Source organism: Colletotrichum abscissum (genome assembly GCF_030869225.1).
Source record: "Colletotrichum abscissum strain IMI 504890 chromosome Unknown Scaffold_71.1, whole genome shotgun sequence".
Taxonomy (NCBI): domain Eukaryota; kingdom Fungi; phylum Ascomycota; class Sordariomycetes; order Glomerellales; family Glomerellaceae; genus Colletotrichum; species Colletotrichum abscissum.
The window spans coordinates 151,772-163,292 of NW_026850516.1; the positions used below are offsets into that span (position 1 = coordinate 151,772).

Genomic DNA, 11,521 nt, shown 5'->3' on the forward strand with positions numbered 1-11,521 from the left:
AGTGATTTTCGGGGCAATTTGCTGAAATAATTGACTTCAGATGAGTCTACTTCGAAAAGGATCTTGACCTCGGTCGTAATTCGAAGCAAGCACCTGGCAGCGAGGTAAGTGGCAGCTCCGACCCTTCTGAGGCGTCGGGGATTCGTCCAGTGTTTCAATTTCACAGTGAGAGGGAACCTCGATCACCGGCCTGGAGCTGAGGATCTCTCGACTTCTAGGATCATGGAGAGAAGACCTAAACCCAACTGTGCTCTCCCTTTCGGCCTTTCACGTGGTCATGGCTGAGGTAGAGTTTCTTGAGCACTTGGGGAACCTTAATGACCCTGAATCCCCAAGAGAGGCTCTGAGGACCTGGAATTGGAGGAAGACGAGAATCGTTATCGGACCTGTCTCCGATAGATAGCGATAACGATAAGAGAAAGAAACATGGAATTCATAAAAAGACCTAGGTACGTACCCTACCTCAACCCCGCCACCGGGCAGCCCAGCGCTTCTGGCGTCACTTTCGGAGGTACAGTGCAGTGACGGCCTGAAATGATGCGCAGTGCATTCCGTTCCCCAGCAGCTAATTAGAGCCCAGAGGTAATTCAATCTGCCAATCTGCGTCCAGATATTTTCAAACATTCTCGATCTTCGTCATCGTCGCAACTTCAATTTCTCCCCAACACGAACCTAGTAATTTCTTACCTCTTCCTCGCGTGCTTCAATAGCACACCCTCCCAGACAATGAAGCTTGTTCCTACCAAGCCGTCGCAAAATATTGCCGAGGATGCAGTTACCCTTATGCCCGAAGATTCTGAGGATATGGCAAGTCCACGAACCCACTCTATCCCATTGCCTGATGCGTCTAACGCTGCGACATCTTGCGACGAGACGCTATTCACAACACACCAACTCAGTCCGACTAATAGCATAATAGTGGCATGCCTACAACCTCATCACACCTGGCGACCTCGTCATGGCGCATGCCGTGAGGAAAGTCGTCGCTGAAACGAAAACCGGCAGCACGATTTCCGAACGAGTTCACACCGTCCTTGCGATCCAAGTCAAGAGCACTTTCTTCGATCCCATTGTCGGTCAGCTCCAGGTCAGCGGCGTAGTCAAGTCGGAAAATGCCTACGTCAGTCTGGGTCAATATCACACGCTTGACCTCGAGGTCTCTCGCCCCTTTACGTTGAGCAAGCCGCAGGGCTGGGACTCGGTCGCCAAAGACACACTATCAGAGAGTCTGTCGGACGACAAAGATGGCGCCATGGCTGCCGTCGTCATGCAGGAGGGCATCGCCAACATCTGCCTCATCAGCCAATTCCGCACCGTCGTCAAGCAGCGAATCGAAAGCGTCATACCCAAAAAGCGAAGCGCCGCAACCGAAACCTCACAGGGCATGACCCGCTTCTACGAAAAGACGTTGACCGCCCTTCTCCGAACCGTCAACTTTGACACTCCGAGACCCCTGCTCCTCGCTAGTCCTGGGTTCACCGCGGCCGATTTCAAAAAGTACATTGCGGACGAGGGGAGGGACAAATCAGACAAGAAGCTGTCGGGAATCGCTAGGGAGGCGGTCGTCATTCACACAAATTCGGGCCACGTGCACAGCCTCAACGAGGTTCTCAAGAGCCCTGAGATGGGCAACAAGCTCAAGGACTTCAAGTTCACTAAGGAGACCAAACTGATGGATCAGTTTTTCGAACGACTCCGATTAGAGGACGGAAGGGCGTGGTACGGAACAACATCAGTGGCAAAAGCGGTCGCCGAAGGTGCCATCGGCCCTGGGGGCGGCATCCTCATCATGAACAACTCGCTATTCCGCAGTTCGGACATTCCAACGAGGAAAAAGTACGTGGCCATGGTGGACAAGGTCAAAGCGGACGGTGGCGATGTCAGGATTCTCAGCAGTGACCACGAGAGCGGCAAGCGGCTGGACATGCTGGGCAGTGTTGCCGCTATTCTGTCCTACCCCATCCACGACCTGGACGACGATGAGGATGAAGATAGTGCTGCAGCTAGCGGTGAAGCGGGTGGCGAGTCCATCATCTGATTCGACTGCGGATACATATATATGAGTAAACGATACCAAACAAGTGCATCATGAAAAAGAAAGATGCTTATAAATAGGAGGTTCAAAAACGTTATAAACTCATAAACTTGTGTAGGTGACTCGGCGCATCTTCAATTTCTTTCAGGTTCGGGCATACAACAAAATAGAAAGAATACTGCCCGATCTTAAGATAGCCATGGAGGGGCTTCAATGGCGGGGTAATCAGCGCTGCCCATTGCCCCTCCCCCTCCTTTTTTGGGCCGGGCCCATGCCCTGACGTAGGGACCTGAACACCCTGGACCGTCGCCTGTGCTCACTAAAACGCCCGTGTGAGACACGATTCGTGATCCAATGAACAGGAGTCTCCGACAACGCGCAGAAGCTCGGCACAGCAACACCGAACATGCAGCCGACGGGACAGATTGGATGGTGCAAATGGCGGGGGATCACTCCTCATTTTATCCTGGACTGGGATGACTAATGCCCTCATTCGAGAAGACAGACAATGCCCAGATTGCGAATGCAAGTGCTCTCAGCCAGGCCATCTGTATTCTTCACCTCATCTCATCTTCAAAAGCGCAATCTCATTCAACCCATCGCTTTCTCCGCGCACCTTTTCCACAACATGGCGTCCGCACTCACACTTCAGTCCAAGCAGAAGCTGAACAACGGCCTCGAGATTCCCGTGCTTGGTTATGGCGTACGACTCCTTTCCCTTGCGCGATTATCGTGACCTTATTACTGACATTGACATAGCTATGGAAGACGTAAGTACAACTGCAAACACATCAAACCAATTGACATTGCCAACATTGATTGCTAGTGCGCCCGAGCAAGCTGAAGAGGTCACTACTGAAGCTCTCAGAGTCGGCTACCGCCATGTGAGTTTTAACCATACAAGCCTCGATTCTCGTCACCTACTGACCGCCATCAAAGGTCGACTCGGCGGCTTCATACAAGAACGAGGCTGGTGCCGGAGCTGCCATCCGTGGTGTCAAGGACATCCCCCGCTCCGAAGTCTTCTTCACCTCCAAGGTTCGCTACATCAACTACGACGATGCCGAGGATCAGGTCAGGGATACTCTAGAAAAGACCGGCCTCGACTACATTGATCTGATGCTGCTTCACTGCCCCTATGGCGGCTCGGAGGGCCGCAAAGGCGCCTGGAAGGCCCTCGTCGAGGCCCAAGAGGCTGGTCTGGTCAAGTCCATTGGCGTCAGCAACTACGGCGTGCACCACCTGGACGAGCTCGAAACGCATATCAAGGAGCTAGAGGAAGAGCGCGGCGGCAAAGGCAAGGGCGGCGCCATCAACGTCGCTCAGTACGAAATCCATCCCTGGTGCGCACGCAACGACATCGTTCAGTGGCTCCAGAAGCGCAACGTCGCTATCGAGGCTTATAGCCCTCTAGTCAGAGGTGAGAGATGGGGCGACAAGACTCTCAAGGCCTTGGCCGAGAAGTATGGCAAGTCTGAGGCCCAGATCCTGCTGCGCTGGAGCTTGCAGAAGGGTTACATCCCTCTCCCCAAGAGTGTGACGCCCACTCGTATCCTGGATAACACCAAGATTTACGATTTTCAACTGACGGACGAGGACGTCAAAAACTTGGAGACAGACGAGTACTCCCCAGTCTGCTGGGACCCAACTGTTAGCCCCTTGGACGGACCAAAGAGCGGTTGACAGCATCCAGGGTCACTGGCGATGCAGCCTAGCTCAAGCTCTTTCGTTTTTAGCCACACATGTGTTCACTATCATAATCAGAAAGATAGACAAAGCAAAGTACCATGCATATACAAAACAAAATGCGCGTTACCCACAGATGCAACCCTTGAGGCCGCAGCACCCGCCCCTCCAAAGAACGAAAGAACGTCGTGTGATCACATTAATAGTCGCCAAAGACCAGCGCCTGGTCGACGAACTCACCTCTTTTCTGAACTAGAATCAATGAGCTGAGCTCAAATCCGGCCATGGGCGTAAGAATGGCCTAGCAAACATCGAATGAAAGGCAGGGTTTGAAGACAATGAACACATCCACATTCTGCTCCGCGCTAGAACTTCTTGTCATGTTTCTGAGGTAGTCAAGTAATAGTCCTTTCTTCCCCCAGCACTTGAATTGAATATGATAGGTACGTCGAGAAATAAAGTTGGGACTGGCAACGAGTTTCTTGTCAACACCGAGGGAAAGGTCTATCGCTCTCAAAGTCAGTGGCGACTCAAAACCAGGGAATTCTGAGCTCTTCCGCAGTCCCGCAATACCGCATTTGAAGCGTACTGCGGTAGTAAGCGCTGTGTAGACATGGGAGGTCAAAGTCGCCCTTGAGACAGGTTCTCGTCGGCCTAGGATCTAACCTCATGATACATTAAATACTTAGATGAAGCCCCATTAGTATTACTACTCGATGCTAAGAAGGCGACGCACATTTTCCCACAAATTTTCGGATCCGTGGGGACTTACGCTGTGTGATGTCAATCACTCAAATATGTTAGAAGTCTGAAGACTTGTGCGTTCTGAACGTCGAGGTTTTGATCACGGCCCTCGTTCATCTCTGACAATCTTACCAGGACAACCAATGACTAATGCTACTGGCTCTCCCAGTACTATTACTAACGCGACATTCACCTCCTGGTACTATTGTTCTGTTTCAAAAGGCATAATGCTCCGATATTGTAACCTAACTAGAGCCAAGTTACTATTTGATCTGTGCAAGTAAATACGGCCATTCCGCAGCCTATCCGCGAGGCTCTCGTCTGTGTTGATTGCAAGCCCTGCCAACCCACTACCTCATTGTTCAGAATAAGCTTCTGACTTTTGAGGTGCTTCCATTGAATAGAGTTTGCTTTCAATCTGGGCATTGACAGCATAGACTACCCCAAAGCTAAGGCATTTGAACCTTAACTGAGCTCGTGCCAAAACCACAGCAACTCCATGCTTGACTACAATGCTTGGGGTGGATTGTTGTTGAAACGAAAGGAGAGCCTAGAGAGAGACACGCGCTTCATCAAGACCCTTTCCAGATCAATTCGTGAGCGATAGTTATGTTGTGAAAACTTCCCTTTCTCTAACCCTTTCGCAGGTGGATATTTATGTGTTGCTGACAAGGGTTGACAACTCAAGGAAGAAGACGGTAACTTGTCCCGATAAGACAAATCAATCAACCTTTCGGATGAATCAGGGAGCTCAAGACTTCAGGGCAGCTCTTCTAATCGGCTAATTTTCGTATTGAGCTAGGTATCCCACTTGAAACCGTTGCGGGGTTATGTTGACTCTTCCGAGTCTAGCTCAAAATCTTCAGCTTGCGATGGATCCGGTGACGACGGCGGACAAGCAAGTTACAACAATACTCAAGCTTTGAGGCGTGCAAAAGGTGTGTTGCAATCTCGGGTCTATGCCGTAAAATATAGTGCATCGGGTCGGTATCCCGTGGTGGTGTGATGGCTTCTGGCCCGCCAGGTGTGACACGCGCTCTGAGCCTCTGTTGCTTGATGATTCTGGCGAGTCGCGCCAACAGAGCACAGGCGAAAATGAACTCTGAGCTGCGCAAGAGGAAACCGACGGACGATCTCATCTATATCATTCCGCCACTTACCGTTGCGCTGGATGCCGATCTACCCGTGTGGGCAGGACTAATTTCTCCGTAGACTGAACCGACCCACGATAAGGGGCACGTCCACCTTTATTACCAAATGTTCCAACTAGGGGTAGTATCAACTAAATGAAGGCTTACAGACTTATAAGAACAAAAGCACGGGGCTTGGCAACTCTTCTCACGATAGCCAACCGCATCACGCTCTTCTTCGATTTTGGACCTTTGCCAACTAAAGAGACCGGATCTCTCGTCGTTCGTTCCCCGTCATTCTTTTCACTCAACAGTCCTTACAAGATGCGCAACTCAATCACCGCTGCCGCCGCTTTCCTAGCTCTGGGAGCTAGAGCCGACATTTACCCCAACTATGAGTATGGCAACATGTTCTACCTTGGCCCTACCACCGGTGGTCAGTATATCACCAAGGCCACCTACAACATGGAGGTCCCCAACCCGCCCACAAACTGGGTGAAGACCGATGAGACTCAGCGCTGGCTCTCCCTCTGGATTGGTGTTCAGGACAACCCCAACAACGGCGACGTGCTCAACATGAACTTTGTCCAGCCCCTCCTTAACTGGGGACCCGATAACTCCGTCTGGGGCTGCAGCGCTCCCAACACGCAGTGGTGTGCTGCTGCCAGCACTTACCAACCCAGTGGTCAAATTGGCCAGGCCTACGTCCCGGTCAACAAGGAGGCCACTCTTGAGTTTGAGAGTATGTTTGCTATGCCCGATTCGATTGCGAGATCAATTTGCTTACAGTGTCGAAGTTTCTCTTAATTCCTCCACCGACATGATCGACCAGAAGATCTGGCAGAACGGAGACCTCATATCTTCCGAGTCTGACTGTAAGTTAGGCCCCGTATCAACTTCCAAGACGAATGCTGACAACCCACTACAGCCAAGGGCATGAGACCTGCCGTCTTCTACTCTGGTAACGAGTGCTACGGCGATGGCTGCGGGACTCTGCCGGCTTACAAGTACACCAATATCACCCTTGTTTTCGACAAGGCTGTTACAAACTTGGCCGACATTATCTCCTATACCAACGCTACCCACACAGAATGGCAGACGAAGGACAACGGTATCACATGGACCGTCGACTCCATCACCATCGCGGAGGATAACTTGACCGAATAAGCCGACAATCTGACGCAAATCTTTGAGATTGTTTGTTGTCGAAGGCTTTCAATTCCTGTAGATACATTGTCACCACCGCCAGCCGTATCGGGCTTGGCACATTGTGTTGTAAAACCATTGTAGATATCAAACTGTACATACTCTAGGGCGTCATTACCCGCTAAGCATCTGTACAAAGCGTCATGAAAACACGGAGGCCTCTCAGAATAAGAAGATTTCTAAAGTATCAAGCGACGCGCCGTGAGTAATATATCACATCAGCGTCGGGTTTGCGTGCAAGAGAATGTGATGTCGAGGGTGTGGAGAATGCCAAGGCCATGGATACTTGATGATCACGGCGTGGGGCCCGGCTTGGGAAGATGGGGCGCCGGCTTGGCGCAAAGACAGATGGCACCCCGGCGGAGTTAAGAGGTTGCAAATATGGGAGGGGATCACTTAAAACGGATATCCTGTCGCCTGAATTGTGATGGAATACGTCAATAACTGTGGCTGTCCAATGTTTCTAGTTTCTGGGGTAAGCGTCGCCCGATGGCCAAGCGTCGGAGCTGGGTGTTCCCAATATGGAAACTCAGGTTTCCGACTCCCGGCCGCAACCAGCGGACTTACGATAAGCTCCCACGCCTAATGTAGTGTCCAGGGAACCGAGTATGATCTATTATTTTTTGAGGCATTTTGCGCACTTAGACTGCTTAATGCCGGCAGGGCCAACATATATCAGGATACGACGAGTAGCTAGCGTAAAAGACGTAATGACGTTGTCTGCAACTGAAAGACTTCTTCCATTTGAAATCTCATACCCAGAGCGAAGCGTATTTACGCCTAGTGTGCCTGTAAATCCGAGTCTAGCGCACGGTCTCATTTGCCTCACGATGCTCCCATTGTCTTACACGATGATGATCCACAATGATGCAGAAGTACCTTTTCCACGTTTTAGAAAGGCAATTAATTTCCAGGCGCTGAAGAAATACATATAAAATCCACCATGCTATTTACCTGATCGGAAAACATTCCTAGCTTGTCAAATGGTTCCAAAACACCTTGAGTGACCACTATCAACAACTGCTCTACCTTTCAATCAAAAACCCACCGTGTCGGTTTTCAGATATCATCTACACAATGGCTCCCAAGACTCTTCGATTTGCCAAAGATCAGCCGGAAGGCTTTGTGAATCGCATCGAGAAAGTTGCCATCGTCGGTGTAAGTACCTCTTAAACCAGATCGCGACCCCCCAGCAAATCACAAGAAAAGAGACTGACAGTTCGAAGGCTGCTGGTACCATGGGAAAGTTTGTAACTCGGGAGCTATTGAAAGGTGGAAAGCACTCGGTCACCGCAATTACCCGACATGACAGCGATTCCAAATTACCCAACGGCGTTATTGCTGCCAAGGTCAACTACGACGACGAGAGCACGATTGTGGAGGCTCTAAGGGGACAGCAATACTTGATCATCACAATGAAGTCCACCGTCGGCCAGGAGACCCAAAATAAGCTTGTACGGGCTGCGGCCAAAGCTGGCGTCCCTTACGTCATGCCGAACGCGTGGGGTCCTGATCCGAAGAATGAAGACATGATGAAAGATGCTCTTCTCGGTTCTTCTTTTCAAGGAGCCGTCAAAGAGATTGAGCGCCTTGGGGTAAGCGAATGGATCATCATGTCTTGTGGATTTTGGTACGAGTTCAGCGTGGCCGGCTCGCCTAATCGATATGGATTCGACGTCAAAAACAAGTCACTCACCCTATTCGATGAGGGCGATGTTAAGATCAATACTTCCACCTGGTCTCAGTGTGGCCGCGGACTGGCCGCTTTCTTGAGCCTCAAGTGGCTGCCTGATGACAAGGATGATCAATCTCCCAATATCCAGAACTGGGCCAACGATGTGTTCTACGTCTCGAGCTTCTTGGTATCTCAAAAAGATATGTTCGAAAGCATGAAGAGGGTCACGAATACAACAAATGAGGACTGGATCATCAACCATGAGAGCTCGAAAAAGAGGTGGGAAGCTGGCTACGAGGCACTGAGATCAGGGGACAGAAATGGGTTCTCGCGAATGATGTACTCTCGCATTTTCTTCTCCGCGACTGACGGTGACGTCGAGCACAAGCACGGTTTGGCCAATGTGGACTTGAACCTCCCGGTGGAGAATTTAGATCAGGTCACTGCAGAGGCAGTAAAGATGTGCATCTCAGGAGAACTGGATTCCTACTAAAGTAGATTGCTGTGGAGACGAGTCTTATTCACAAAGCGCACTCGACTTTCTCTTGACGGTATTTGATTGTGATTGACGTTGGAAGTAGCACTGTACCTATGCCGCAGTGTAACAATGACAACGAAGGCAGAAAAAAAGAATGAAAAAACCACTGAATGGACACTTCCGGCTTCGACCCTTAAACCTTGTGTGAAGCGCCAATTTTGGAAGTCGGCCAATAGATAGTCATAGACACATCATCCTTGAGTGCTGTTGTAACCTCTTGACAAGCAGTAAAACACATCTCAGGTAATTTTTATCTTGACAGAAATTGAGCCCTTCTTAGTTTGTACGACGATGAGATCATGGTCGTAAGAGATATCTTCGACCGTGGTTTCAAACAAATTGGATCTCGGTATGACGCGGAGAGCCATCATGGCCACCATATGATAAACTTCGCAGTATGCCAAGCTGAGAGGCGCCGTTAGCATTGAGGATTGAGAGCCTTGGTTTCTGAACAAGCACTTACTTCTCACCAATACATGAGCGACTACCTTTTCCGAACGCAAGGAGGAACTTCTCCAGCTTGTAATTCGGCTTGCCGTCGATTAACCAACGCTCAGGAATGAACTCCCCGGGGTTTGGGAAGAGTTCCTCGTTCCAGTGGTTGATCATTGATGTCATGCCAACGGGAGTTCCTCTGGGGATAAGCCATTCCTTTTTACCGTCACGGGTCCTGTAAACCAAGTCCTCCTCGCGGGCAATCCTGGCAGATCTGTGCGACACACCAGGCATCATGCGAAGAGACTCGTGGATGACTGCCCACAGGTAAGGCTTTTGCTCGAGCTCTGTCCATTTCAGGTTCGATGGGTTGAGACCATGTAACTGCTCCATAAGGCGAGCATAGGTCTGGGGCTGGGCGAGAAGGTAGTATGTCACGACAGTCAGAGTAGCCTGTGTCACAATAGTTAGCAACGTGGCACGTAACGGGAAGGAACCCATTCTCACAGCAGTGGTCTCGGTACCGGCGAGTAAGAAGTTGAAGCCCTCTCCAGAAAGTCGGTACAATGATTTCTCTTCTTCGGGAAGTGTCTTAGATTCCATGAGATCAGCAAAAACTCTTCCATTTTCCGGGTTGCTCAGAGCCGCCTTGATATACCCGGGGATGACAACATTCATCTGTCTCATGACAGACTTGATGTCTTCACCTAAGTAATCAGCCATCATTGGCATGACCTGAGCCATTTTACGACCAAGAGCGTTGTGTCTCATCATATAAGCACTTTTGAAGAAGGACTTCACCCAAGTAGCAAAGTTGGGCTCCCATCCTTCCTGAGAGATGAAGCCCATGGGTTCTCCAAAAGCATACTGGGAAATGATATCCGCAGTAAAACAATTGAATGCCTCCTTCACGTCGAATGGCTCCTTCCCCGCTGAGCGGAGCATTTTGTCTGCCGTGAGCTGGGCAAATTCCTGCACTTCGCCCTCAAGTTTGAGCATTTGCTGGCGCGAGAAGAACTTTGACAAAGCGCCCTTGCGCATTCGATGAACCTCATGATTGACGGTGGAGAAGCCGGTAACCGAGACAGGGCCTGCGCCGCCGGTGTTGAGTTGATGTTGCCACTTGTCGCGGACACGGCCGGGACCAGCATATATTTCATCGGTGAAGTAGGGATCAGAAACATGAAGTTCATCCGGGTTTATTCTGACAATGGGCCCTGTGATTCATGTTGGTCAGCAGCGAATTATGCCTCAGACTAGGGTTCTCGTCGAATCTACCATAATGCTCGTGCATCCGTGCAATGACCTTGCCATATCTGCCAAGCAGCCACCAGTCATAGTACGCTTCGTACAGGTAAGATGCAGCTGCGATCTTTGGACCAGGAAAGTGCGCCAGCGGGTGGAATGTCGAGATATTGTACAAGGCTATGGCGATGTGATAAGCGATATAAAGAACAATAAAGTAGGCGACGACATTGAGACTCAGGGCAGCCTTGAGACCATCTACGATGGCATTGGAGGCCATTTCGGACACAAATCGATGGACTGAGTGTGCACAAGAGGGCAGTGTTATCGATGCAACCTCTGCTAAGCGCAAGTTTACGTGACAGCTACCTTTCCAATGGATATATAAATACTGCATACACGTTTTTGCCTGCACCACCCAGGCAGTGCAGCACTAATCATCTTGGCCCACCAGCCATTGCAACATTGATAAAAGGCGTGCGCTCACTGGCTGGAAGAGCAGCTTCTGCGACCCGTCTGGAAATCAAGACAAAAGCACGATCACAACGAGCCCCTGAGAGAAGGAGCGACCTTGACGAGAGGAGCCAACTAGCGTTTACTAGTGCAGCGAGCCTGCGGGGGCGACCCACAATTCCGAGATGGGAAATCTAGTGCCCGTTGAAGAATCCTAAATGAGCCAACAGCACCGACCGTTGACGCATATCCCATCGGGTGCGGATGGACAGCACTTTCGCCAAGGGCGGGGTAGAGCCAATAAGAGCTTGTAAATCTATAAAGTGAACCAATAGGGATGCAGGACCTCTGTTTCCTACAGATTTTGGGTATGC

General features: G+C 50.4%; 5 protein-coding genes across 5 annotated transcripts; 4 read left to right on the forward strand and 1 right to left on the reverse strand.

Annotated features, from left to right (window-relative positions):
• Positions 1–958: 958 nt before the first annotated feature.
• Positions 959–2,038, forward strand: CABS01_15693 (translation factor pelota; the record flags this gene model as incomplete). Its single annotated transcript, XM_060549027.1, has 1 exon — positions 959–2,038. The coding sequence occupies one exon, from the start codon at positions 959–961 to the stop codon at positions 2,036–2,038; it is 1,080 nt and encodes a 359-aa protein (XP_060391110.1).
• Positions 2,039–2,663: 625 nt separating this feature from the next.
• Positions 2,664–3,718, forward strand: CABS01_15694 (aldo/keto reductase; the record flags this gene model as incomplete). The annotated part of the gene is made up of 3 exons (XM_060549028.1): positions 2,664–2,730; positions 2,795–2,919; positions 2,975–3,718. 3 exons carry the CDS (start codon positions 2,664–2,666, stop codon positions 3,716–3,718), a joined length of 936 nt encoding a protein of 311 aa, XP_060391111.1.
• Positions 3,719–5,560: 1,842 nt separating this feature from the next.
• Positions 5,561–6,762, forward strand: CABS01_15695 (uncharacterized protein; the record flags this gene model as incomplete). The annotated part of the gene is made up of 4 exons (XM_060549029.1): positions 5,561–5,652; positions 5,910–6,337; positions 6,393–6,470; positions 6,524–6,762. 4 exons carry the CDS (start codon positions 5,561–5,563, stop codon positions 6,760–6,762), a joined length of 837 nt encoding a protein of 278 aa, XP_060391112.1.
• A 1,116-nt stretch (positions 6,763–7,878) lies between these two features.
• CABS01_15696 (uncharacterized protein) lies at positions 7,879–8,969 on the forward strand (the record flags this gene model as incomplete). Its single annotated transcript, XM_060549030.1, has 2 exons — positions 7,879–7,959; positions 8,028–8,969. The coding sequence occupies 2 exons, from the start codon at positions 7,879–7,881 to the stop codon at positions 8,967–8,969; spliced, it is 1,023 nt and encodes a 340-aa protein (XP_060391113.1).
• Positions 8,970–9,253: 284 nt separating this feature from the next.
• On the reverse strand, positions 9,254–10,974 carry CABS01_15697 (uncharacterized protein; the record flags this gene model as incomplete). Its single annotated transcript, XM_060549031.1, has 4 exons — positions 9,254–9,419; positions 9,478–9,902; positions 9,957–10,666; positions 10,728–10,974. The coding sequence occupies 4 exons, from the start codon at positions 10,972–10,974 to the stop codon at positions 9,254–9,256; spliced, it is 1,548 nt and encodes a 515-aa protein (XP_060391114.1).
• Positions 10,975–11,521: the final 547 nt, after the last annotated feature.